Raw genomic sequence first — 25,424 nt, 5'->3', positions numbered from 1 at the left:
TTCTTTCGGGATTTTATATTTTTAGGTTAATTTCAATTGTGAATAGAATGCTATAGTTGGTGCGTAGCTACCCGAGATTTCCAGTTGTCCAACGTCTACAGGAAACAATATTGGAGCCCAAGCGCATTGCTCGTTTCCGACGGTTAAAGACGATTAAGGACGCACTAGGTGTAAATGTATTGGCCAGTATCGACTCCACGGGTCTTCACTCTCCCACCCATTCCCACCGACGAATCAACAACTGCAGCAGGCATTTCCGCACCAGACTCATCGCCATCTGGCGATGCGACCGAACACATTATCACTGTGAAGTCTTCTCGCAATGGTCTTCTATTTGGCGTCATAACCAGAATTTCGCTATATGTTTACCAGAATAGGGTGCGTAGCAATCGAGATAGACTTTGGACTTGCACATTTGGACTTGCACTCTACTAACCAAGGCTTAAAGCCCGTATGTCCCGTCGCAGTTGCTGTCCGATCGGAATCTTCCTTGCAAACATATGGGGACAATGTGAATCTTTTAATTCGACCCGACAATGTCATGTTCGTTGTTCAGACATCGTTGGGCTACTTTCTTACGTATGCATTGAGTGGCAGCAGTAGAGAGAGGGTGGCCAAGCTCTCGTTCGACAGCACTGCCGACATACCGTATGTGCTGCCAGGTCCTGGCGAAGAACAGGGCGTTAGAGAGGAGAACGTCAGATTTCGGATGGTTATTAAAGTAGATGCTGGCATTGAATCGTAAGTCTGACGATACTTGGAAGGTCAGAGGAGTGTTACTAACTGTCAAGTAGAGCCATCGCGTTAGAAGACGAACTGTTAGTCTTGACGTCAACGCCGCCAGCAGCACAACTAATACGATGGGCTCCTGATGCACGAGGTGGGCCACAAACACGAACGGAATTATTGTCACACATGGAATGGTTCAATTTGCGGGAGCGCATTACATCAGTTATATTTGAAAAAGCCATGGGCCTATTTGGGTGGATTAGTAGCAATGGGAAGGCATGGGCTGTTGTGAAAAACAATACAGTCAGTCTTGCTTTGATTCGGACGCGATATTGACTGGGGCTAATTATATCGAACTGCAGGTGTCATCGTCCAGCGAAAAGCCCTCAAAAATGAAGCTGTTTTCAGGATATTGTTTTCATAGTCCTCAGAAAGGTCCTATACCAGCAACAGCAGCCGAGCGACGAAAGTCTATGGATGAAAGCGAATTTGTCCTCAAGATTGCTATAAATTCGCGATTTAGTTTGATTGGAGTCGGAACTGTAGGGTAAGCAACCTTTGTGCCTTTGCAGGTCACATTTTCTCATTCGTTGCAGTGGTACCATCCATATCTACAATGTCAAGGACTACTCAGGTCATATTCCTCTACTCCGAGATATCAAGTCACCTTTTCCATCTTTTGGTAAAGTCACGGTAGTTGCTTGGTCCCCTGACGGATACTCGCTCTTTGCAGGTTATGAGCGAGGGTGGGCACTTTATTCAGTGTACGGTAAACTGGTCGCACATTCCATGCTTCCTGAGGATGGGAGGCTCCAGCATGAGGCTTGGCTGTCTGGTGTTCAAGACGCGATGTGGATGTCAAATGGAGGAGACATATTGGTTGTTCCTAATGATAGCAATGAGCTATGGTCAATAGAATTGGCAAGATGGAGTTTAAGCGGGAGCTACAATTGGGTTTGTACGGACTTGCTGGTGAAAGATCGATAACTAACAGAGCTTACAGGATAACTTAGCCAGAACTCTACTCTTCACGAACGAAAAGCTTATGCTCTATCGTGGACAAGATCAGTCCGACCTCACTACTATATCCCACGAAGCCATTCTTTGGCAAGATGTTGCTATTCCATACGCATATTTGGCTGAAAATTGGCCCATACAGCAGGCATGTATCTCAGGCGACGGTCGCTACCTAGCTATTGCTGGTAAGCGCGGCCTAGGCCACTACAGCATCTACTCAGGAAGGTGGAAATTTTTCGTCAGCGAACATATGGAGAGCGAATTTTCCGTGCATGGCGGCATGCTATGGTTTGAGAATATCTTAATAGCTTGCGTCAATACTGATAGGAATACCCATGAAGTATGTAATATTTTACTTGTCCGGCAACAGTCTAACAAATTAAATAGATTCGTGCATATTCGCGAGAACGAGAATTGGATCATTCACTTGTTCTCCATGTGCAGCAGATCCCATCTTCAATAATACTAGTATCCCTCGTTGGCGACTCGCTCCTGGTGTACACCTACAACAACATACTTTATCAATTTGTCATTTTTAGCAACGCTTTCCAGTTTAATCTCGAACTAGTTGGTCAAATATCATTTGCAGGAATAGTGCATGCGCCGGCACGAGTTCGAGCAATCAACTGGATCCTCCCTGAAGAACAGTCAAGTATGTAAAGGTCTACTATAGGACTCGTGGGTCTGAATTCTAACTGAAACTAAGAACATGGTAATCCAGTCCATGATATATCACTGGCAACGATTGTGTTCCTGATAGATGGTAAACTTGTGGCACTCTACCCTCTTCACAACGAGGGCGATCTTAAGTATGACATGAAAGTCCTGTTTCAAAATGTCGAATATTATACGATTGTTACCAAGGGCCTATTGAAGAACAGCATCTGGGCATTTGACGGAACAAGCGTAGTCGTGTGGTTGGAGGACATGCTAAATCTGTCGAAGTCTGATTCAGTGCCTGAGCCAATCCGAATAGCTATCGACTTTTATCCGCTATCATTTCTCTTTGAAAAGGGGATTATCATTGGGATTGAATCAAATCTCATTCATAGGCGAAATGTCTCGTTTACGTATTCCACAAACACTACTAGGGTCTGTGTGACTGGATGATTCCGCTGACGTATGACTTGTACTGACCAGATTCAATAGACTCATCTGTTCATTCATCAACTTCTGAGCTACTATCTCAGCTCTTCACAAGAGAATGAGGCGTTAAAAGTCGCAAAATCATTTAAGCATCTCGAGTACTTTGGACACGCGCTAGAAATGATGCTGCACGATGTACTAGACGAGGAAGCCGATCATCCTCCGGCGCCAGACCAAGCTATTCTTCCTCGGGTGATAAAGTTTTTAAATAAATTTCCAGAGATGCTTGACGTAATAGCAGGATGTACAAGGAAAACTGAAGTCGCCTCATGGCACGTGCTATTTGATGTTGTCGGATCACCGAAGGAGCTTTTTGAGAGATGCATGTCTTTGGGCCAGTTGAAGACGGCAGGTGGGTATCTACTGATACTTCATACAATGGAACAGCTGGAGGACTCGTCTACGGATATGATCCGACTGTTCTCTGCGGCTGTTGAGACTGGAGATTGGGATTTGTGTAAAGAATTGGCACGTTTTCTGACTGCATTGGATGACTCCGGTAACACACTGCGAGAAGCGTTGCGACGCGTGAAGCTAGTGAATGGCGTGAGTTCCTCTGTTGAGTCCCCATTTGAGAAGGAGTTCTTGTTGGCTGCAGACGCGCACAACGCTCAAACAAACGGAAGAAATGGAGATTAAATTGAGCATCCGACAAGAGGATATTCTCATTTTTGTAATTAAGTTAGTTGCAATGTAATTGGGAATTACATACTTCTTGTTCTACTCTATTGTAACTAATGGTGATATTACGATGCTCTTCGTTGCAAAGGTTTAAAAAGGTTTATAACTCAAAAATTCAAAAAATTAGAAAAACAAGCTTCTATATATATATGTTACTGTGCGTACCTGGTTCTTGTTTTGATTATGGAGTAGTAGGTTATTTGTATTGTATGATATATTTAGGATTGTATCATATTGTATCATCCCTAATAGTGGGATATTCTGGTGCGATGTCATGAAATTGCCGTTCTTGTAATAGTACCGTTCGTTAGTTTCTCTGCTCTTCGAAGTTCTGCGGTGCACTACCGTGGCACGACGCAAGTAGTATCAGCTTGTCGGATAGCATCAGATTATGCTAGCCTGCGATCTGTATTGTACTACATTATTTATCACGAGCTATATGTAAAGCCTTCGCCGCACTATCTGACTGTGTTTGTGTGCCTGTCCTCATTGACTATCCCTGCTAGGCAACTTAATAACTCGATTCTCGCATCTCTATCTTGTTGGCTTTTTAGTTTCTCAATGAGCTCCTTGCGTATTCTACCAATTCGAGGATCCTGAGCGACAACGTATGGATGGTCTTTTGGCAGATATTTGAGCCTGTGTCTCACAGAGTGGTATTGTGCTGTCAGAGATTTTAGTCTTGAGACGGGTCTAATCGAATAAATTGTTAGAACCTAGCATGCAGTAGAGCTAATGCTGAGTACGTACGTGCGATATGTGTCTTCAAGCTCGATAGAATCAGTAGCAGATGATGGCCGTCCTAAAAAATCAGTAGCAGATGATGGCCGTCCTAAAAAAAATTAGCAGAATAGCTTGTAGCCGGATTCGAACCAGCAACCTCGGGATCTGCAATCCTACGCGCTGCCGTTGCGCCATACAAGCTTGCTTGTTACCGCTTGCTAAGAAAGCTGTTGACGTACCCTAATAAGAATTAGTCAGCAATTACATAATTCGACGATTTTTTCCTTAGCATAGCAATGCAAGCTTGAGGGCGCCGGCGCGCCAGGGTTAAATACAAAGCATTTGTTATCAGTTCAGGACACTTTTTTAAGTATTGTAGGGCTGTTGACGATATTCGAATAGACGAATATTATTCGACCGATTATCGGCGTCGGATACGATATCGGCCAATCCCCCGGCGTCGAATACGAATATCGAATATTATTCGAAGCATTCTTCGACCATCGAATCGAATATTCGACATATCGTGCCGATATTCGATATTCGACATAGTATTACATAATCAACCGTAGAGAAATGAATACAGTGGAATTTCAAGCTGCGAGAAGCCCTAATCCTGACCCTAACCCTAAACTAGCCTGTAATAGGGAATGCTCTAACTTATTTAATTAATATCACGTGATTTGAACCGATATTCGATCGAATACGAATATTCGAGCCGATATTATTCGACCTAAACCTTATTTGTCGAATACGAATATCGAATATTATTCGAATGCCTTTCAAGAGTCGAATATCGAATACGAATATTGGGAAAAACCGCCGATATTCGTATTCGCAACAGCCCTAAAGTATTGAAGAAATTTAGCAAAGTTATAGACTAACAGGCGACCGAAGCTGTTGATCGCACGTGACTTCACTTCGTTGATTTATCCCCACGACTTTGTCAAAAAGTCTCAGTTAACTGAGCTTCACTCCGCAATTCGACGTGCCACCGCATTGTACCTCAGAACTGCAACAAATCTAATTACTGCACTGCAAGTATGGCGACGCTTGCGAAGACTCGATTGGTTCCACGATCAGGAGTATTAAGCTCGAGCAAGTCACAAATCATTCCGACTTCACGGGTGACTTTTGGAGTCTCTCCAGTCGCTGTTACTGCGGTTCGATATAACTCGGGTGGATCGGGCGGCCTTAATTTCTTTCAATCGTCCAGAAATGCTCCCCGTCCGGCAAATACTATAATCAGGTAGGTTTGTTTTGTGACTATTGTGGGAATAGTGCTGAATTGGAAGATCGTGGGTTGCTGACTCTCGGAAAGATTTGTCCCGCAGCAGACGGCGTACATCGTCGAGCGGATGGGAAAATTCAATCGAATTCTGAATCCTGGGATTGCTATTCTAATTCCAATTATTGACAAGATCCAGTATGTGAAGTCTCTTAAAGAGTCTGCTATTGAAATTCCAAGTCAAAGCGCGATCACTGCTGACAACGTGACCTTGGACATTGACGTAAGATTGGATAATTCTGGTACGCTGAAGTTACTCATAGCTCACCATGTTCTAGGGAGTTCTTTACATTCGAGTATTTGATGCGTACAAGGCAAGCTACGGGGTTGAAGATGCCGATTATGCGGTTCAACAATTAGCGCAGACAACGATGAGAAGTGAGATTGGACAACTCTCACTTGACCACGTTTTGAAGGAAAGGCAGGTACCTAGAGAAGCTCATTTGGACAGCGTGGTAAACCCAGTACTAATTGTTGAGCTAGACAGCAGTTAAATGTGAATATCACCCAGGCAATTAACGAGGCAGCCTCCGACTGGGGCATAAAGTGCTTGCGTTACGAAATACGAGATATTCATCCTCCGGCGAACGTATTGGAAGCTATGCACAGACAAGTCTCTGCAGAGCGATCAAAACGAGCAGAAATCCTTGACTCTGAAGGTCACAGACAGTCAGCTATCAACATCGCCGAGGGTCGCCGAGAAGCTGTAATTTTGGCATCCGAGGCAGAGAAGGCGGAAGTGATCAACAGGGCAACTGGTGAAGCACAAGCAATTCTCCTGAAAGCTGAAGCCACTGCAGAGGGTATTCGCAAGATATCACATGCAATTGCAGAATCACCCAAAGGTGCTGACGCCGTGTCACTCCAGGTTGCAGAGCAGTACGTGGAGGCCTTTTCCAAATTGGCGAAGAAGTCCAACACAATTATCGTTCCATCGCAGCTGGGCGATATTGGTGGATGGATTGCTAGCGGCATGGGAATCTACAATAAGATTAAGGAGTCTACATCGGAGTCACTTGCTACGTCAGCCGTCAGCGGTGAGATTACCACGCCAGGAGAAAGCGTGACACCGACCAAGAAAGAGTAGATTGGTCAATTTTGTTGTACTTCAGAATTGAACCCGTACAGCTTATGTCTATACGTTGTATGATGAGCGCCTGTGAATAGAGCCCTTTTAGTGTAGTGATATGACAGATATCCTTCATTGAGTCACTTCTACTGAACTCCTCAAGTGTCCAAACTTAGATACAGATAAAATCCTAATAATACAAAGCGTGGAATAAACGCCGCCACCATGATTATGCACTCAATTTCATACGGTCACTGTGTATCAGCGTTCTAGTCATCTTCATATGATTGTAACCGTTGCATCAATTCCAACCTCCGCGTGTTTTGCCAGCGTGCTAGCTTCGCGTGCTCATGAATCTTAAAACCGAAAATGGCGGGGACAAATCTCTCAGGCGCATTCTTGTTGGGAATCAAATGTGGGTACGCCTGGAAGAGTAAGAACGGAAAACTGGTTCCAAAGTAGGCCCCGTCAATGGTGGCAAATCGAGCCAACGGTGGATTGTACACGTCTTCACATTTCATACAGAACATTTTTACTGGAGCCGAATGCGGAATGTCGCTCAGGCCAACAGGCAATACTGGATGCCGATTGCAAAGTACTCGCGGACACACGCCGAAATCACCATTTTTGTATTTATCGAACTATATTCATAAGATCAACAACTACTGCGGTCCTATAATTAGCCAAAACACTTACCATCTTCTGAAGGCCGCGCTGGGTTAATATATATCGCGCGTGAATCAGACCGTACAAGTGCCTAGCAGATCGCTCAATCTGCTCACGGGTTTGATCGTCACAATCATGCTCTAAAAATGGTTAGTTCGCAACTGCCACATAACTAGATCACCACAGCACATACCAAAGGAATCCATGATTAGGTCCATAGCATATTGATAGTATTGGACTTCTGAGTTCAGTCCAGTCATGTTAAATCTATCACTGAGGAATTCATCGTCGATTTCACAAAAGAACTCGTTGCCCTGAGCGCCGAGAAACCAGTCGATCCAGTACTCTGCTATTCAGTTAGTTGAGACATGACATACACTTCCAAATAAGTGCATAATAGTACTCACTGGTACAGTCGGACTCGCTGGAGATATCTTCCATGAAGTCCACAATTAGGAACAAGTCCGCGCGACACTGCTAGCGATCCCGATGACAACGTTATGATAAGTCTTGGATACCAGTAATTATTCGGCGCTTTGTATTCGAAGGGACCAATGATTGGCGTGATTTATTCAATTGGTCCGGGTATCAGTCGCTGTATTACTTGGACGACTCAATCATTAACTCTTACTGTAAAAGCACCCAACATTCCCGTGTTTTGCTGCAATCGCCAAACCTTGACGACATTTAATGCTTTAAACTCGTAAGTTTGCTTGCACAATCTATATCCATAGAGGGCTCGCTTATGTCCCAGGAATGCTACATTCTCACGCGCACACGAGAATTTTCTAAACCTATAGTAATTAATATTTTTATGATATTTATTATTGTCGCATAGCAAATCGCTCTTTCTGGCCAACTCCACTTGAAACTAGGAAGAAGCTCTGATTGCGGTTGGTTGACGTTGGGTTACGAAACAAGTCCCCAAAACAAAATTTCACTGTCGTCTGCACCTATCGCAATTAACTTGGTGCTACATATGGAGACCTATGAGCTTCTGCGATACTTCGCATCAAACGCGCACCGGATTTATAGCACTACTCTAGCAATATAGTTGCGAACTGCTCGTCGCTTATTCCAAGCTGTATCATTAGGAATATTTTGGCAGAGCCCAGTCTTTCTGCATTCTGCAGAAGACGTCCGCGATCGGATCATGTATTATTTGAAGCCGTCGTGGCTTACGCACTCTGGTACGCGTTTAGTGCTTCACAACGAAGTGCAATGTTGGCTGACCAATATTATCCTGCAGAGGGTCAGAAACACTTTGAAGTGTACTCAATTCACGTTTCTCCAGACGGTGATCGACTGGCATCGGGCGGCTTAGGTATGTCTATTTCCAGTTCTGCCGTATCTTGGGTGTCCTAAATCTAGATGTGATGTACAGATTCCAAAGTGCGAATATGGTCGACGCAGGCAATTTACGCCTGTGCTGCTGTCGAGGGTACCGAAAATGTTGCCAATGGCAATGGAAAAGCGCATCTATATACTGGACCTAGGCAACTGTGCAGTATGAGCACACATTCTGGTATGGGAGCTTTGGAGTTGGACAGTGAATCGAATATTAGCTTATTCTATGTAAGGTGCGGTCACTGTAGTGCGATTTTCCCCATCTGGACGATACTTGGCGTCAGGATCGGATGATCGAGTAATACTTGTGTGGGAGCGTGAAGAAGAAGGACATGAACTTCCGAGGAAGGAGTTTGGCTCGCAGGGCGAAACTGACTCAGAGCGGTGGCTTGTACGGCGGCGGTGTGTTGGACATGATAATGACGTGCAAGACCTTGCATGGGCGCCGGATTCAAGTATTTTGGTCAGCGTTGGTCTTGATAGTGGTATTATAGTGTGGAGCGGAACAACTTTCGAGAAGATAAAACGTCTTGATATTCACCAGTCGCACGTGAAAGGAATTACGTTTGATCCGGCTAATAAATATTTTGCAACAGCCTCCGACGACAGGACTATTAAGATCGTGCGTTATCACCGAACATCGGCGACGGACATGACTTTCGCTCTAGACACAACTGTAACGGCACCGTTTGAAGGATCACCTCTTACTACATATTTCCGACGATGCTCATGGTCACCCGATGGTAGTCACATAGCTGCTGCTAACGCGACAAACGGACCTGTGGCCACAGTAGCGATTGTTAATCGAGGAGTTTGGGATAGCGAAATCAATCTAATAGGCCATGAGGGCCCAGTCGAAGTTGCAGCATTCTCTCCTCGAATGTTCGCCAAGGCCAAAGGATCCAAACAGTTGGTTACTGTTATAGCGTGTGCAGGTCAAGATAAGGCACTGAGTGTGTGGAATACGTCGAATCCGAGACCAATAGTCGTATCCCAAGATATTGCAGAGAAAGCCATAACGGACCTTGCGTGGGCGCCTGATGGACAGAAAGTATTCGCCAGCTCCTTGGATGGAAGCATTCTCGTTTGTACTTTTGAAGAAGGGGATCTGGGATATATAATTCCAGTTGAAGAGAACGAGAAACAGCTAGCAAAATACGGCGGTGGACGAGATGCTATGCATTTTCCCGAGAGTGTTGAGCAACTTGCGCTAGAAGAAAAGTCGAACAACAAGGAGACAGACCAAGGGAAGAGGCGGCTGACGGATCTGATGGAGGGCAAAGCTACATCTACAAATGGGGCGTCAGCTGCTATTTCAGCTGGTTCGGCGACTATCGGATCAAGATCCAGTACAAGCTCCACGTTTGCGGCTCCCAGTGCAAATGCTGGTGCAGATGTACCTGTAGTAACAACGGCTCAGCCTGTACCTCCATTGCAGCGCCAGGCGCAGAAAGTCATGATTACGAAGGAGGGCAGGAAACGGGTCGCTCCTATGCTAGTATCTGGTTCAAGTTCAGTGCCGTCAGCTTCGACACAACCCGTTGTGAGTACGACGGGTACCCCGAACCATGAGGGCCCAATGGTTGAATATACCGAGCCTTCAAATAAGCTTCCGCCTGGGGGAATTCAGACGTTGGTGGTTGGCAACAAGAGGAAGCTACAATTGGATGGACAGGATGGAAGTGATGCCAAAAGACTTGCGGCAGAAGTTGAGACTCCGGAGTTTGTGCGCCCTGCCGTTCTTTCGCCCGCAATTACATTCTCACAAGTGCGACTGGCTACGCCAAAAGTCAAGACGTTACTGTCGACCGATGACGGTGGATCGTCTGTCGTATTTGAGGTCCGAAATGGCGCTGGCGGTGAAAAAGAACCTACAAGAATAACGTTACAGCGCAAGGGACAGCTGCTATGGAGTAATTTTGTGCCGAAAATGGTACTTCTTGTCGCAGGAAACACATCGTTTTGGGCAGTGGCGTGTGAGGATGCCACAATACACATTTATTCGCCAACAGGGCGAGCGTTAGCACCGACTATTGTCTTGGAGTCTACGCCGTCTTTTCTAGATGCGGCCGGAAAGTATTTAATGTGTTTGAGCAGCACTGGAACGCTGAATATATGGTATGTACTTCTGTTCACTGCATCGCACTCACTTACAATAATAGGAACATGCTAACAATGACGTCACCCCATCCACCTGTATCGGTCGCGCCGGTATTAGATGCGGCCGTATACTCAGATAGTGGACTCCACAAATCGCCGTCGATCACGAAGTGCGTAATAACAGCTGTGGGTAGCGTTGTTATCACACTGACGAATGGCGATGGTTACACATACTCTCCGAGCATGTATGCGTGGCAACGAGTATCAGAATCCTGGTGGGCAGTGGCATCACAATACTGGGATTCATCTGGTATGCACAGCACTGGCGGTACCGTTGGTGTCATTGAAAGAAGAACAGACGAGGAGCTAAAGAGAGCCGGTAAAGGTCGTGCTCTTCAACGGATGGTCAAAAGTGCAATGATGCGAGAAGGCTACGAAGGTATTGAAACCACAGTGTCAATTGCACACCTCGAGAACCGCATTGGGGCAGCTATCTTACTGGGCTCAAAGAAGGAATTCCAGACGTACATGATGATGTACGCTCGTCGACTTGCCGAGGAAGGTCTCAAGGATCGACTCGAGGAGCTATTTAAGGAATTGTTGGGTCCAATGGAAGGGGGCACGTATGACTTGTATGAAGCTACAATATGTGGTATAGACAAGAAAGAGTTGCTGAAGGAGATAATAATCGCTGTAGGCAAACAGCGTGAGGTGCAGCGAGTTTCTGTCCCGTATGCTAAGTTGCTAGGCATATTAGACGATAATGCAATGGATACGGATTAGTTGGTTGCTGGCTGGATCATGTAGCATAATGTATATTACGAATCAGTATAAGTATTTTGATGTCTTTGAATTGGGAGTGTATTACTGAGGTTACTAATCTTCTATTTACTTCTGCGGATATTACTGTGTGTCCTTTTTGTTGATCCTACAATTACTCGTAGGAGTGGCATCGCCACACTTATAGCTGGCACCGTTACTCAAAACGATCAGGATTGTGGATTACGTTTAAATGAGAGCCCTAGCCCTTTCACAATTGTGTCTTCTCCGGCAAAGATGTCCAGAGAATACGAATCTGAAGGAACATCAAGTAATCATAACCACAAATATGGTCTTTCCGATAAGTTTCTCCGTTTTAAATGAATTACGATATCCGAAACAGCCCTCGACATACTTTATATACAAATTCCCATACTATACATATATATACAACCGCCAAACACGCTTTTGTAGATGATCGTCTCTTCCCTCTACATAGAATTCAAGTTCTCGTATACTAGTCTAAACAATATTAAGTTGTAGCTTCCCGACAACGGATTCTGGCTTCTTGCACTCCGTCACATAAGCACGTAAATCTGATGGGACTACATCGACCTTACCATCACGTTTGTGGTATATAATTAGTCGGTCGCGATCGTTTCGGATAATATACTGCCCATCCTCAAGCTGTGTGAGTCGATCTAGAACCTGTCTAAGAGCAATGAGCTCCAAGCCATAGTTTTCTTCAAATTGCTGGAAATACGATCCCCGGACAGTATTGGTCTGAATACTCGCAAGACGATCGCACCTCCAATTATAGCGGGCAATGATCTCGTTTTGAATGCGCGTGAAGTATGCGTCATAATCCTTAATTCTCTCGACGTCGTTTTTTGCCGATCTAATAGTCGCTAGCTTATACTTGTCCGGAACGTAAGGTGTGTAGTCTTTAGGGCTCGGCGACGGAATATCAGTGTAAGTGAGGCGTGGCTTCCAAGGGAGCTTGTCAATGTACTGCTCGTCGTTTAGCTGAGGCTCCTCTGCGTTTACAGAGCCCTTTATTTTTCTCGCGTCAACTCGGAATCGAACGAGCATCCAAAAATCTTCGCCAAATTGCACCGAATTTATCCGGAAGTGGGGTCGAATGCCAAATCCCTTTTCAAAGCTGATGCGACTTCGACCAATCTCAGATGCTGTACTAGCAATCTCATACACACTAGCTCTAGCTGTATCCCCTAACCGGCGTCTGGCGCGCAAATTCAGAGATTTGTTCTCTGGGACCACCACATCGAGCAAGGATAATATTGTTCTTCCATTGACTTTCGCACACTCGATCGACAACTGATCGAAATCTTCTGAGTCACTCTTGATGGTTTTCAAGTATGTAAACAAAGAGACTAGCACTTCCGAATCAGTAATGACGTTGTGCATGTCTATTCTCCGCCGAGAATAATTCGCTTCTAAGATGGCCCTAAAGAGTGGCTCCATAGGATACTCCTTCATGTACGCTCGATTAAAGTCTGCCGACGTCTGAATTCCTTCCTTTAACTTTGGCACGATAGGATAACGATTCGTAGGCTTCCGCTCTTGATTGTGAAAATTGACCAGGAAATCCGTACTGACAGGCCACACTTCACCTGGTATCTCAAGAGTGACAGTACGGTCCTTATGGACAATATATGTGTATGATGTCGCGTACCTGATATCTGTAAATCTTGGAACGTCGACCGCTGTATTCGGTAGAGGCGCGTCGAGAAACGCAGTTGCATCGGTTTGGAAACCCATGCGATCATGAATATTGTTGCAAATTTGACCCATGTCGATCTCGCCAACTTTTCTACCCTTCAATAGGTTCCAATCTGCATCTGACACTGAGCCGGGGTCAAGGTATCTGACATTCGCACGCAGCCGCGCGTCGATTCTATCCGCTTCATCTAAAGGGGCAAGGACATCCCCGTCATCGTCCAGCCGCCAGCTCTTGAGACTATATTCCTTGTTGAACTTCTTCGCCATACGAAGCGGATCGGAGCGTGTATCCTCACTCGCCTTCGGCAGCTGCTGCTGCTGCTTCGTCTGAGGCCGCTCCTCACGTCTCTTTCTTTTAGAGCCCATGATTGACCTAACATGGTCAGGAGGTTGGCCAGATTGCACAGTCTGACCTATACTGCGCCTTGCTGCCTCGCCATTGCCCGTGAATATAGATGAGGTGTATAGCTCCGGAAATGATGACTCTGGAATATCGACTTTCACAAGGTCGGACCTTGGTGCAGACTCATTCGTGCTCAACGGAGCATCACGGCCACTGCGAATCGTACTCGAATGCAATGCTGCTATCCGACTGCCCACGCGGAGTGACTGTGGAAATACAGTAACTCCGGTCGGTAGGCGGCAAGGCATGTCTTGCTACCGATGCAACTGGCCGAGTAGTGAACGCAGGCCGTACTAATTTAGTGAGGCGGATAATAGTAAACTCATTTGAAGTCGAGCTTCCAAAATAATTATTGCACTGATGATTTAGCCCTTCGATCCCGGCACATGCCTCGCTAATTTTGTGGACTTCCAGTATTATGCGCAACAGCAGCACGCGCATGCGGCGCTGCCCTACAATCACGTCCTTTGGAAACTACCTGCACTGCAAAATATTCGATGGAGACCAGACGGGTACGGCTTGAAATGACGGAAGTTATAAGGTAAATATCTAAATATGGCCTACAGCAGCGTGTCACAGTCGAACTATCCGTCTCCGCGTCCTGATGCTGTGCGCGGCAGCAGCGGATCCGATATCCTATGGGTCCAACAGCGCCACACTAGCTGGGTCTTTCAGCCCGATGAATTCAAACAGACTCCATCCTCTCGAGACGGGATACCATTTGACAATGAAATGATGATGCGGTCGAAAGGCGTCTCTTTTCTGGCATTGGTGGGAATGCATTTGCAATTGCCGCAACCTACGTTATATGTTGCTGCGACGATGTTCCATCGGTTTTACATGAAATTTAGTATAAAGCGACATCACTACTATGTTAGTCATTTTCTGCGGGTTGGAGTGGATGTTGATACTAATAGTTGCTAGGATATTGGGGCTACATGCATATTTTTGTCCACAAAGGTAGAAGAAACAAATCGGAAGTTGAAGGATATTGTCGTTGCGTGTTGTCGAGTGGCGCAAAAAAATGACAAACTTGAGATTGACCAGCAGAGCAAAGAATATTGGCGGTGGCGTGACATTATTCTATTCAACGAGGAATTATTATTAGAGGCGCTGTGTTTTGACCTCGCCATAGAGAATCCATACAATATATTAATACACTACACTCGAAAATTCGTCAAGGATGACAAGGATCGAATCGCCCTGACAAAGTCGGCGTGGGCATTTGTGAATGACAGCGCACGAACGACTTTATGCTTGCGCTATCCGCCGAGGGTACTCGCTGCGGCTGCGTTATACTGCGCATCGACGATTTGCCACGTTACGGTTTTGCCCGTGGAGTACGGACGAATGTGGTGGGATGAAATTGATGTTACGATTGGTGATATCAAGGCCGCGTGTAATATTATGGCGGATCTGTATGAGTCCAGTCCGTCAAGGGCGGGCGAGCAGAAGTATACTCGGCAACATTGATATTCTGCATTGTTTGGCGTCTCTGTATATATTTTGGGAAGAATTTTTGGAGTTTATATGGTTACTGTACTATAGGCTAATAGACAAGGTATTGCTATTATTGACTTAAATGCCCAAGTCTTGCTTTTGCACGAGTGAAACCAGATATCTCGGAAAAGCGGGCAAGAATGTGATGAGATATTATTGCTTAACCGACATATGACCGTCTCAAAATATGGCCAGTCTTCTGATCAGTTTAGGATTTCGGTCTTAACCAGTGTTGCCTCAATTGACTTGCCAAAATATCTTTCTTACATGTCGTATGTATGTATACCTTTCGTCGTTGACATCTCGTCGACTGCTTGGTGTCATGAGCGCGCATATGGACGCGGTTGAAAGTCCGAAACACAGGAAGGCTGCGGAATCGCGAGTATGTAGGCCCCGAGTTACAATGGGCATTTGAACCTGACCATTGCGTAGAAGTGCATAGCTGCTGCGACGCGCCAGCGAACGTAATGACGCCTTACATCAGCCTCGTTTTTGTAGGATCTCGCGTGTTCCAAGTCGGACAGCAACACGAGCGAACGGTGACTATCTCAGTTGGACAGGTGTCGTCAGCGATTATTGTTTTCCATTTCGTGCTCGACTTACCTTGTCAGCCGTTTCGACAGAGATGCCGACGACGGTCGGTTGGTGGCCATATGGGAGGAAGTCCCCATAGGCTTAGCTAGAGTGATATGTTGGAACAATCGTAGATGTGCTTATGGTCACCAGTGTGCTGCAAGGAACAACCCCTACGGCTGCTTCAGGACGTCGCCGTTCCCTTATTCCGCGAAGAACCGCGGTTCAGTCGCATATGTATTACATCGGTCGTGGAGATTTGTTATTTGCATCGCACCGAACGAATGAAGCCGGTGCGGCTCATCCCAACTCTAATCGGCGACATCCAAACTTAAACTCAGGCAGCGCAATCTCCCAGCCAAAACCTCGGAAAAGCGTCCGCGACTATGGGCTGCGGGCACGGAAACATGCCGAAAGGCTCACTGTCGAAGTGTTTCTCCACTCCGTACAATCGCTCGTTATGCAGTCGGGTTTGCAGAGGGTATCAACCTGCTTCTATCCGAGTAAGGGGGCGTCTGTTTTGCTCTTTTGTGTGGAATAGAAATTGTTAACGCGCCCGACACGCGAGAGGCTCTCAGTCTGCAGAGCCACGAACCCGCCGTTGGCTCATTCACAGCAATACAGCATCGATCAGTCTTCAGTATGGAATCTGTAACGCCACCGGGAGGCATCGCGGCGTTAGACTCTATAGCAGGCGGGTTGACAGTCAGCGTCAGTCCAGCACTACCAAGTCCTCCATCATTGAGCACGAAGCGTCGGAGACCATTATCGTCATCCATGTCGCCACCTGTTATGGGCAGAGCCGTCTCAGTATTGGTCGCCGCAGCGACAAATGGAAGCAAGCGGCCAAGGAAAAATAGCACGAGAGCGTGCGATGCTTGCAAAGCGTATGTCGGGTTCTTACTTCTTAGGCAATTCCGACCTGAAATATCGCTGACATTTTTCCAGAAGAAAAGTCCGATGCGATGGCACTCAGCCTTGCGGCAGATGTACAAAGTTCCACGCAAGTAAGTATCGTATTGGCACGTAGTTTTCGCAGCTCACATGCCAGGCTGTACGTACGAGTCGAAATACACTCGCGGATCCCTCGTGACTCCGATGCGTTCATCCGCAGTCCAAACAGACTCGATGGACATCCAATTGCCACCAATTATCAGTGCGAGTACTGTCCGACGTCCAGAAAATCTCGACGGACAGGGTGACGCGAACAGAATGTGCGCAATACTCGACGGTCAAGGTGCGCCATCATCCGGTTGCAGTTCAAGCAGGGACAGGGAGCCACCAGAACTATTCCTTGGCGGACCATTCAGCCCGCTGGATCCACAGGTCACGGCAACCGACGGCCCCACATTGTCAGAATCTTCGCGCATGGGTACGCCAGGTAGGAATACGGCGACCAGCCCGACAGAATCAGAATGGAGAAATTCGGACTCTTCGTATCCGTCCACTCGCTTGTCACAGACACCGTTAGAACGAGACGATGATCAGCAGTTTTGGTTCTCAGAGTCTCCTATGGGTGAAGTAGACTCGAAATACCTGGCATTACCATCGAAGAAGCTTGCGCGCAAACTTGTATCGTGGTATTTTGACAACGGATGTCCGACGTACCGAATTTTACATCGCCCGGTGCTCGAAGAGTGGGTTGACTCTGGTTTCCATGCAGAGCCATCCCCGTTCGATCTCGATGGTTCCGCTGAAGTCGAGCCTGTCGCGCGACGGACGCTTGAATACGATCGAATTCGCAGAAGACTGCTGAATGATCGATGCATTAGCGCGCTGATTTTCAGTGTGTGGGCAATGGGAAGTCAGTTCCCGGTCGGCTCGTGCCCCGCAAACGCTGAGAATTGGAAGGCAGTGCGATACCGGTCACAGCAATACCTACTGATTGCGCAGAACGAGTTGAGGAACGAACAGTCGTCACCTGATACGTTGATCAGGCTTCAAGCACAATTCGTTATGGTATTCCAGACATTGATTTGTGTTCCGATGTGGGCTAACTGATGTAGTGCCAATATCTTTTGACGACCTCAAGAGTGAAAGAAGCGTGGGATCTACTAGTAACAGTGAAAAATATAGCGAACAACCTCGATCTTAATCGTCGGGTCAGGACTTATAGCTATGCTCGGCCTTCCCGCGACAGACTAGGACTCGAGCTCAGAAAACGCGCATTTTGGGCCATTTACACGCTCGAGTCGTATATGTGCACAATGCTCGGCAAGACACTGACTTGGGCGGAAGAGGATATCACAACAGACTGGCCCGCAATTGCACGGTTTTCGTTGCTGCAGCATGTCTCTGACACGGACGGCGAGGCGGCAGCTGATGCGATTGCGGCGATGGACATTGGCGACAGTCGGTCGCAACCGAGTCTGATGTACTCGCCAATAGCGCATGCCAAGATATCAAGGATTGTCCGACTGGCCTTGCGAAAGCTCTATCGGGATATGCCGGGCGACAACCAGGAAGGTGTCATCGATGATCTCGCTAGGCAGGTTCGCGAGTGGGAGGAAAGCCTGCCAACCTTTCTTAGGCTCAACTCTCAGACAGGTGGATTGCGACTACCGTATTCACGGCAGGTTGATGTTATACATCTTGCGCACGCACATGCGTTGATTTTGATTTATCGACCATCTCTCAATCTCATGGATGGCTTGCTTCGGCAAACTGATGTAACGGCCACGCTGGCCGATGTGTCGGCTCGGAAACGGGCTCAGCAAAGCAAATGCCTCGAAGTAGCAATGGGTGTGGCAGAAATGGACGGCTTTGCTAACATATCGGGCTCGAATTGGTTTATAGCGTACGTGGCATTCTGCGCTGTGACGGTCATGTTTGTGTATCTGACACATCATCCGCTGAGCCCTGATCGTCATCTGATTCTGCAGCGAGCGCGAAAGCTTTGTGACTTGGAAATGAGTTTGTCTGGGCAGAGCAATATGGCCAAACGCTATGTTTCAGCGTTGAAAGCATTGTGGCATCAAGTTCGAAAGTACCTCCGAATCGGAGCGCACTCGTTCAGTTCCTCGCAGTCGCTAGACAGCAGTATCGCCGCCGCTAGCCCACGGGTGGGTCATGCATCAGCATCAATGAGTGTAACTGCCTCTGCGACGTTGCAGTCATCGTCGACTCCACGTGGGACGGTCCCGTCGCTCGCACAAGTATCTAGGGAAATGTCATTTCACGGTGTTGAGGTCCAGCCGGGACTTGGGAGGGCTGATCCTTGGGAGAGCGGTCTGATAGCTGAAATGCATCCTGCGGGATATCCTGGTCTCACTGACAGCAACATGCCGGTGTCCAGTGCGTTGACTGATCCAACCGCGTCCACGACGGTCGGAACCGGGAGTGAAGACAAGAGTTCTGAAGACGAATTAGGCAGGATATTGTTTGGCGATTTGTTGGGTACCCTGTCGGAGTCGTTTCAAGAATTTGATTCTGCTGCATCTGCGGGATTTGGTCAGTGATTTCGTCTAATGGATTACTGGTAAGGTTGCGCAGGCGTCTATCATTATCAGCTCATACAAGGCTAGCGAGAGCGTGGCCAGGCCAGATTTGTTGGTTGGCAAAGAGTTTGCGCCCCTGTTGTGATGATCGTCGAAGATTTGAAGTTCATACTGATTATGTACTGCCTTGAAACGGACCGTACAAGTTCCCGTTACGGCGGTCGCGACGTATGGGAATTCCTCGCGGACGCCATGGAATGGACTGCAAATATGAGGTTTATTAGGTTCGTTAAGTCTTTGGGTTTGCCAAAGAAGTAGCTTGCTTGTTAATTGTTATAATCAGTATTAGTAATCCTCTATAGCTGCAATATAGTCCTAATAGACGTCTACAGCGATAACACTTCCTTCTCCTTTAGCTAAAACCTGGCAGTTGCCGCTGTACAATACAGAACAGCGCAACCGACAAGGACTGCTAATTTCGGTGGTGCGGCGCCTTTGCCTTTGCGAAGCATTTCAGCCGCAGGTAACCCGGTTGGCTGTAACCCCACGGAATCATACTTGTAGTGGCAAATGGCAATCGTGTGCGCCGCTGTTCGTTCGATTAAATGCCGCTGCATTCGGATCGCAGTCGCAACTAAATGACGTTATTCAAATAAGCAATTATTATCCAATTCAAGGCTCTAATTTAACACGCCAGACAAATACATAGCCAAAGTGGAGCACTAACAGTAATTATGCATCTATATCTCACGTTTGGAGAAACCTCGAAATTCCCGTGGTTGATATTACTATATCCGCAAATATACATGGCAAATCACTTATTCTGCGCTTGTAGCCGGTGGCTGACTGGGGGATTTGTTAGGAAACGGGTTATAATTCATTAGAGCGGTTGGTAGACTTTTCAAGATTCATTGGTAAGGAGCGAATCAAGACCGACTCGTCAGGTCAATTGGCTTTCCTGGGTCAGATTAGTAAAACTCATGCCGTGTAGTTTGCCATTCGCGAGTACGACCAATCTATAAATTACGGCTGCACACGATATCGCCAGAGGAAAATTCCAGGCGATAATTTAGGCGATATTATAAATTTCAAATCAGGCGGTACGATAACTTATACGATATTGTTGAATATCGTATCGTACCGCCGAGATTCCACTTGATTTTCATCACGGTAAATGAAGGGCGTTGAGATGGAAAGACCAAGTAATTACTCAATTAAGTGCACGCCAAAGTCCCCAGCAGAGGTATCGTATCGTATTTTATGCGATATGGGCGATAAATAGGCGATAATATCGCCAGACTTTTCTGGCTGGCGATACGGTATGCAATATGGGCAAAACCCGGCGATATCGTATCGACGGTATCGTGTCCAGCCCAACCTGAGCATAAATTTCTCCATTACCCGATCGGACCCTTCTTGAAGCGCGTACAGATGGCTCCTATGGCAAAACACGATGGTGTTCTGTACGGCGGACTCTAATTTTTCCCTGTACAATCTGCGCACTTCTCTCGAACGATAAACTTGCCTTTTCGGGATATCACCGGCGCGAACATGCCCCATTCTAGCAGTCAGTAAACCCGCACCTATTCGCCACGTCACAACAGTTTGTGCTGTCAGAAGGATTTAAAGTCAAGATATCCTCGTCATGGATGCGGCCATGAGAAGTCATAGCAAATATCGCCTGCCCTGGACGAGATCATCAACATGAGGGGGCCAAACAGCTCATTAGCCGACAACGTCTCAGTGTCGTCCGCCGTAGACTCGAGATCGGTCATTGAGAAGACAGAGCCTGAGCCTATAGCAGAGACACTGAATCTAGCTTCGCATGAGCTTTATTTACCAGACACTGGTGTGAGAGGTACAAAGACGCACTGTGCTTTAGATTAATCTTGCGACTGACGCATTCAGCGTGGTTATGCGTTCTCGGATCATTCTGCGGGATCTTTTGCAGTTTCGGGTACATAAATGTGATTGGCGTATTCGAGGAATACTACATGTCTAATCAGCTGAGCTCGTACTCTCCGTCGACCATTTCGTGGATCACGTCGATCGAAGTATTCATCATGATCTTTGGTGGCATCATTATCGGAAGATTGTACGACATGTTTGGGCCCAGGCCATTACTTATTCCGGGTACTATCCTCATGGTAGTTGGTATCATGACGACTTCAGTGTGCAAGGAGTATTATCAGTTTATCCTTGCTCAAGGCACGTGGTAGACTCGATGTTGACGAACAATTACTGACAAACCTAGGCATCTGTACCAGCATCGGCGCGTCGCTAGTTTTCAACCCGTGCGTTTCCGCGCTTTCAGCCTGGTTTATCAAGAAGCGGGCTGCAGCGCTCGGCATTGCAATAACAGGCTCATCGCTAGGAGGAGTCATTTTGCCAATAATGTTCCGCCAAATCGAGCAAGAGTCGGGCTTTGGTTGGGGTGTTCGGGCGCTCGGATTCCTTATTCTTGGTCTCGCGACCGTGTCCTGTCTGACGATTACATCACGCATCCGACATCAAGGGCGGCAGAGCATAAACATCTACAAAACGTATGTGGTGCCGTTCAAAGCTCCATCGTTCACTGTCATGGTTACTGGCATTTTCCTTGTGTATTGGGGTAAGTCTATGCTGAACGACAGCTTTGCTCAGATTTGCTAACCGTTCAGGTCTGTTCATTCCTATCGGATACATACCCAGTCACGCAGTCGCGCACGGATTTTCTGACAGCTTGTCATTATACCTGGTATCAATTCTCAATGCAGCCAGTGTATTCGGGCGCATTCTGCCCGGCATCCTCGCCGACAAATTTGGCCGCTACAACACCTACTTTGGTGCTTGTCTGGCTTCCGGCGCTCTGACGCTAGCATTGTGGCTGCCGGCGACTGGTCATGTCCCAATCATCCTCTTTGCCGCATTGTTCGGCTTCTTTTCTGGTGCATCTGTGTCGGTGTGGCCTGCTCTTGTCGCAGAAATCTCGCCAATAAGGGAAATTGGTGCAAGAATCGGCGCAGTGTCAGCCGTCGCATCGTTTGCTGCGCTGTCTGGAATGCCAATCGCTGGAGCTATCGTGACTCATGATGACGGAAAATATTGGGGTGCTGCTGTGTTCGCAGGCGTAAGTTTGGCTCTTGGTGGCACGATTGTATATGTTAGTCAGATGTTTGTACGGAAGGACAAGGCGTGATGTTTGCATTCAGATATTGAAGTATAGCGGAGTTCGACTTTAATAACCCATGCGGCATAGAGTTGTAGATAATGAAATCAGACCAGATTAATCGCAGACAGGAACGCCTGGCAAAGGAGGCGAAGCGCGACTTGGAAATGCAACTTACATTGTTCACCTAATCATGCTGACTGTCTGAGCTTGGAGGGCTGTCTGAGCTTGGAGGAGCCGCCAGCATTTTTGCCGACTGTCAGTAGTGCCAGATGGTTTGCATCCTGGACGAATCCTACAAGATCCCGTTTCCGTTGTACTTTATGACTTGTCATTATGCCAGTGATTTGCAATAACAATAGCATCTAGTCATAACTCATAAGTTGCAGCAGTGAGTCTCTCCTAGAAGTCCCAGTTGACTCATTACATGGTGTTCTTTTCAAAGTTTATCGTTCAATAGTATCTTACCCACCGGCGGAGAATCGTCAATCGCTAAAACATATGATTGAGGTCCTTCAAAATTTGTATTCCACTATTAATTTGCCATTGGCATTAGAGTGCCGTAACCGCCTCTTGCAACCTGGGGAGGTTGTGAATCTGTCAAAGCACCGTCGTAGTCTCTACAGCGATTTACAAGCGTCTGTATTCTGTTCGCTGTATCCAAACGATAGCCTTTAATTTTATTTGAGGTCAAACACCTTGAATTGGTGCAAGACTGCCGCCTCAACCGCTCGAGTCTCAACTCGTCCGCCCTTGACCATCGCACCTGTAATAGGATGCAAGAACAATTAAAGATCCTGTTATTATCACCATCATCATATAATTGTAACTAAATTGTCCGAGATATATATCAATATAAGAACGGATACAATTGCCAGCGACAGGAAGACATTGAAAAACCTGTTTACTACTCTGGCCTTCTTGTTTGCCCAGGCTGGAAGTATGTCTTCTCGGCAATGCTCTTTATTGGACTCTGATTGACCCTGGGCAACACAACCAGCTGGGCCATAACTAGAAGAGCTAAGTGCGACATCAAGCGATTAAGTACTTGCATGGCTTCTACTGGCAGAGGGTGAACCGAGAATGTGCTCTGACGAGCCAGCTCCCGGACGCTGTGCTACTATGCTTGTTTCGAAGTGTGTGGTTGAGTGGTCGGATGATAGTTTGGTACACTTCGTCGCACCATACCAAAGTGGCTAACGATATTCCCATCATGCCTAGGGCATCCTTATTTTCGCAATTTCGATCAGGCGATGACTTTCGGCTTGATGGTATACACTTGGAAGGACCCTGTAAACAAACGTGTTAGATACGGCAGTTCAATGCTGAGGTTGCACAAAGCTCACCTGCCCATTGAAATCGAGCTGCAGACGGGGTTCCGGTCGGACTTGCGATCGTCCAACTTGCGCACCACAGCAAGAACTACAAGATACCTGTGGAGATGACTGACCGGGTTTATCGGCACGCTCGGCCTCCCACATTACCTTGTAAAGGTCAAGATCACTGTTCGTGTCCAGGATTAAAAAATTGAGTCAGTCTCGGTAATCAATGACGGAAGGGACAACTCGTGCCTTGAAATCCCGCATCGTAGAGAAACTTCTCATAGCCATGCACCGGACTGGCTCCGGCAATACAACCAACGTACAACGAAAAGTCGTTTCTAACTTCACTTGGCAGCTCCTTCTTCGCGGGGATATCGCTGATTGCAATCCGCCCACCTGGTTTAAAAAGCCGGAACATTTCGTGGAAAATTAGAGGCTTGTCGGCCGCGGGTACGAGGTTAATTACGCAGTTACTGATAATGCGGTCGGCGGTGGCAGTCGGCAACGGAATAGACGTGATCGAGGCCTCGACGAAGGACGCGTTGGAGACGCCAGCTTTGTCGGCGTTGCGACGAGCAAGGTCCAGCATATTCTGTAGTTCGTAAGTTCACAGACAAACTATCAACACTGAGCTACGACTAGTCAGTGTACCTTGGTCATGTCAACACCCCACAGCTTTGCCTTCGGGCCCGACCTTAGCTGCAGCAAGCAACACATCGATACCACCGCCGCAGCCTAGGTCGATCAAGGTCTCACCCTGCGTCGAGTCAGAAACGCAAGGTATTAACCGTACGATGCTACCTTGTCCACGTTTGCAATTGCCAACGGATTTCCGCAACTGACTCCTAGATTCGAGCTGTCGGGAATTGAATGAAGATCTTCGATTGCGACTTTCTGTTGGTAGCCTTCTGGGAGATTTGTCGTCGCAACTTGTCCGTAGTGTTCTTGTACCTGACGATAGGCGTTTACTGCGTCCATAGTCTCATTATGATGAAGGCCCTCCTTAGCCTGACTGAATCGGCAGAATAAACATTGGTCGAGGTCTACTGCAGAGACTACAATCGTGAACGTCGTCATATATGACGTCATCGCGATTGCCGCCCAGTGTCACCGAGTACGTGCCATTTTCGCGCCGCATGCACGTGACTGCACCGCCCGGCAAATTTTGCGGAGGCAGTGGCTGAGCCAAGTTGCGTCGCATCAAGCCGCGTTGGGACTAACCGGGGCAACTTTCGCGAAATTCGGCGGCGGCGCCCGTCCTAACCCGGATTAGTCCTTGTTTCGGGGATGATCAAACACCGCCGCCCAGACAAGATGCGAATCATGCGAGCTCCTTGCCAGGCAATCATCGGCCTACAGTCGAAATTGAAACGGTTGCCTGAATACGACCATGTGGTTCCCATGATAAGAACTACGAGTAAGTGAGAGACTCGGCTGCTGGATTGCGCCTGAATGGCCAAGCAAGGGCCGTGCGTGCGAATTCAAGGTGCGATGATGTTGGACAATACACATATAATGTGCTGGATTCGACCTTCATCTGGTCATTTTGCCTCTTAAAGCGGCTATCATGCCCTGTCTCTGCAGTCAGTGCGGTATTTTGAGCTGTGTCAACAGTTCTTTCTAGTTGCTAAAACGCACGACCACAAGAAAAAGATAAAACAGTGGCGGCCACGTAAGCGGCTTGTCGAATCGGGCGGGAACGAAAGCGAGCGAGTGCGCGATAAATGCGAACGACGTTCAATAAATTTACCAACCTGTCCTCTTGCCTCCATG

At 47.2% G+C, this 25,424-nt stretch overlaps 9 protein-coding genes and 1 non-coding gene across 10 annotated transcripts; 6 read left to right on the top strand and 4 right to left on the bottom strand.

Annotated features, from left to right (window-relative positions):
* Positions 1–174: 174 nt before the first annotated feature.
* POJ06DRAFT_269703 (RIC1-domain-containing protein) lies at positions 175–3,531 on the top strand (the record flags this gene model as incomplete). The annotated part of the gene is made up of 9 exons (XM_056189385.1): positions 175–378; positions 449–741; positions 795–1,032; positions 1,092–1,276; positions 1,326–1,683; positions 1,733–2,086; positions 2,134–2,398; positions 2,453–2,838; positions 2,896–3,531. 9 exons carry the CDS (start codon positions 175–177, stop codon positions 3,529–3,531), a joined length of 2,919 nt encoding a protein of 972 aa, XP_056042057.1.
* Positions 3,532–4,425: 894 nt separating this feature from the next.
* Positions 4,426–4,497, bottom strand: POJ06DRAFT_t62. Its single transcript has one exon. It is a non-coding gene; the product is annotated as a tRNA-Cys (tRNA).
* An 842-nt stretch (positions 4,498–5,339) lies between these two features.
* POJ06DRAFT_282585 (uncharacterized protein) lies at positions 5,340–6,671 on the top strand (the record flags this gene model as incomplete). Its single annotated transcript, XM_056190043.1, has 4 exons — positions 5,340–5,545; positions 5,618–5,807; positions 5,863–6,005; positions 6,068–6,671. 4 exons carry the CDS (start codon positions 5,340–5,342, stop codon positions 6,669–6,671), a joined length of 1,143 nt encoding a protein of 380 aa, XP_056042056.1.
* Positions 6,672–6,796: 125 nt separating this feature from the next.
* Positions 6,797–8,038, bottom strand: POJ06DRAFT_137514 (casein kinase II, regulatory subunit). Its single transcript, XM_056184480.1, has 4 exons — positions 7,727–8,038; positions 7,513–7,665; positions 7,350–7,459; positions 6,797–7,294 (listed from the first exon to the last, which is right to left on the bottom strand). Exons 1-4 carry the CDS (start codon positions 7,758–7,760, stop codon positions 6,923–6,925), a joined length of 669 nt encoding a protein of 222 aa, XP_056042055.1. The 5' UTR covers positions 7,761–8,038; the 3' UTR covers positions 6,797–6,922.
* A 1-nt stretch (position 8,039) lies between these two features.
* On the top strand, positions 8,040–11,701 carry POJ06DRAFT_137531 (TUP1-like enhancer of split-domain-containing protein). The gene is made up of 5 exons (XM_056184481.1): positions 8,040–8,509; positions 8,569–8,643; positions 8,704–8,844; positions 8,900–10,784; positions 10,829–11,701. The coding sequence occupies exons 1-5, from the start codon at positions 8,473–8,475 to the stop codon at positions 11,547–11,549; spliced, it is 2,859 nt and encodes a 952-aa protein (XP_056042054.1). The 5' UTR covers positions 8,040–8,472; the 3' UTR covers positions 11,550–11,701.
* Positions 11,702–11,878: 177 nt separating this feature from the next.
* POJ06DRAFT_257477 (uncharacterized protein) lies at positions 11,879–14,026 on the bottom strand. Its single transcript, XM_056188148.1, has one exon. The coding sequence runs from the start codon at positions 13,917–13,919 to the stop codon at positions 12,048–12,050; it is 1,872 nt and encodes a 623-aa protein (XP_056042053.1). The 5' UTR covers positions 13,920–14,026; the 3' UTR covers positions 11,879–12,047.
* A 116-nt stretch (positions 14,027–14,142) lies between these two features.
* POJ06DRAFT_257475 (cyclin-like protein) lies at positions 14,143–15,233 on the top strand. The gene is made up of 2 exons (XM_056188147.1): positions 14,143–14,544; positions 14,596–15,233. The coding sequence occupies exons 1-2, from the start codon at positions 14,227–14,229 to the stop codon at positions 15,142–15,144; spliced, it is 867 nt and encodes a 288-aa protein (XP_056042052.1). The 5' UTR covers positions 14,143–14,226; the 3' UTR covers positions 15,145–15,233.
* Positions 15,234–16,002: 769 nt separating this feature from the next.
* POJ06DRAFT_257472 (uncharacterized protein) lies at positions 16,003–19,520 on the top strand. The gene is made up of 4 exons (XM_056188146.1): positions 16,003–16,631; positions 16,693–16,751; positions 16,796–17,703; positions 17,751–19,520. Exons 1-4 carry the CDS (start codon positions 16,387–16,389, stop codon positions 19,200–19,202), a joined length of 2,664 nt encoding a protein of 887 aa, XP_056042051.1. The 5' UTR covers positions 16,003–16,386; the 3' UTR covers positions 19,203–19,520.
* A 1,112-nt stretch (positions 19,521–20,632) lies between these two features.
* POJ06DRAFT_257468 (major facilitator superfamily domain-containing protein) lies at positions 20,633–22,415 on the top strand. The gene is made up of 4 exons (XM_056188145.1): positions 20,633–21,039; positions 21,090–21,389; positions 21,436–21,792; positions 21,842–22,415. The coding sequence occupies exons 1-4, from the start codon at positions 20,886–20,888 to the stop codon at positions 22,357–22,359; spliced, it is 1,329 nt and encodes a 442-aa protein (XP_056042050.1). The 5' UTR covers positions 20,633–20,885; the 3' UTR covers positions 22,360–22,415.
* A 1,160-nt stretch (positions 22,416–23,575) lies between these two features.
* On the bottom strand, positions 23,576–24,629 carry POJ06DRAFT_282578 (S-adenosyl-L-methionine-dependent methyltransferase; the record flags this gene model as incomplete). Its single annotated transcript, XM_056190042.1, has 5 exons — positions 23,576–23,619; positions 23,702–23,832; positions 23,927–24,243; positions 24,325–24,408; positions 24,453–24,629. The coding sequence occupies 5 exons, from the start codon at positions 24,627–24,629 to the stop codon at positions 23,576–23,578; spliced, it is 753 nt and encodes a 250-aa protein (XP_056042049.1).
* Between the last annotated feature and the right edge of the window lie 795 nt (positions 24,630–25,424).

This window comes from Lipomyces tetrasporus, assembly GCF_029532465.1.
Source record: "Lipomyces tetrasporus strain NRRL Y-64009 chromosome Unknown POJ06scaffold_8, whole genome shotgun sequence".
Classification (NCBI taxonomy): domain Eukaryota; kingdom Fungi; phylum Ascomycota; class Lipomycetes; order Lipomycetales; family Lipomycetaceae; genus Lipomyces; species Lipomyces tetrasporus.
Note: the sequence above shows the minus strand (reverse complement) of the source record. Positions and strands in the feature narration are given on the sequence as shown.

What these genes read in the sequence shown, in the direction of transcription:
- POJ06DRAFT_137514 (XM_056184480.1), bottom strand. Translation starts at nt 7,760, where the DNA reads ATGGAAGATATCTCCAGCGAGTCCGACTGTACCA. An exon ending in CAGCGAGTCCGACTGTACCA is followed by an intron (nt 7,666 to 7,726) that starts GTGAGTACTATT and finishes ACTGAATAGCAG; the next exon opens with AGTACTGGATCGACTGGTTT. An exon ending in AGCGCGGCCTTCAGAAGATG is followed by an intron (nt 7,295 to 7,349) that starts GTAAGTGTTTTG and finishes TTATGAATATAG; the next exon opens with TTCGATAAATACAAAAATGG.
- POJ06DRAFT_137531 (XM_056184481.1), top strand. Translation starts at nt 8,473, where the DNA reads ATGTATTATTTGAAGCCGTCGTGGCTTACGCACTCTG. An exon ending in GTCGTGGCTTACGCACTCTG is followed by an intron (nt 8,510 to 8,568) that starts GTACGCGTTTAG and finishes ATTATCCTGCAG; the next exon opens with AGGGTCAGAAACACTTTGAA. An exon ending in ACTGGAACGCTGAATATATG is followed by an intron (nt 10,785 to 10,828) that starts GTATGTACTTCT and finishes TTACAATAATAG; the next exon opens with GAACATGCTAACAATGACGT.
- POJ06DRAFT_257477 (XM_056188148.1), bottom strand. Translation starts at nt 13,919, where the DNA reads ATGCCTTGCCGCCTACCGACCGGAGTTACTGTATTTCCACAGTCACTC.
- POJ06DRAFT_257475 (XM_056188147.1), top strand. Translation starts at nt 14,227, where the DNA reads ATGGCCTACAGCAGCGTGTCACAGTCGAACTATCCGTCTCCGCGTCCT. An exon ending in TAAAGCGACATCACTACTAT is followed by an intron (nt 14,545 to 14,595) that starts GTTAGTCATTTT and finishes AATAGTTGCTAG; the next exon opens with GATATTGGGGCTACATGCAT.
- POJ06DRAFT_257472 (XM_056188146.1), top strand. Translation starts at nt 16,387, where the DNA reads ATGGAATCTGTAACGCCACCGGGAGGCATCGCGGCGTTAGACTCTATA. An exon ending in ATGTACAAAGTTCCACGCAA is followed by an intron (nt 16,752 to 16,795) that starts GTAAGTATCGTA and finishes CTCACATGCCAG; the next exon opens with GCTGTACGTACGAGTCGAAA. An exon ending in TTCAAGCACAATTCGTTATG is followed by an intron (nt 17,704 to 17,750) that starts GTATTCCAGACA and finishes TAACTGATGTAG; the next exon opens with TGCCAATATCTTTTGACGAC.
- POJ06DRAFT_257468 (XM_056188145.1), top strand. Translation starts at nt 20,886, where the DNA reads ATGAGGGGGCCAAACAGCTCATTAGCCGACAACGTCTCAGTGTCGTCC. An exon ending in ACCAGACACTGGTGTGAGAG is followed by an intron (nt 21,040 to 21,089) that starts GTACAAAGACGC and finishes TGACGCATTCAG; the next exon opens with CGTGGTTATGCGTTCTCGGA. An exon ending in TCAGTTTATCCTTGCTCAAG is followed by an intron (nt 21,390 to 21,435) that starts GCACGTGGTAGA and finishes TGACAAACCTAG; the next exon opens with GCATCTGTACCAGCATCGGC.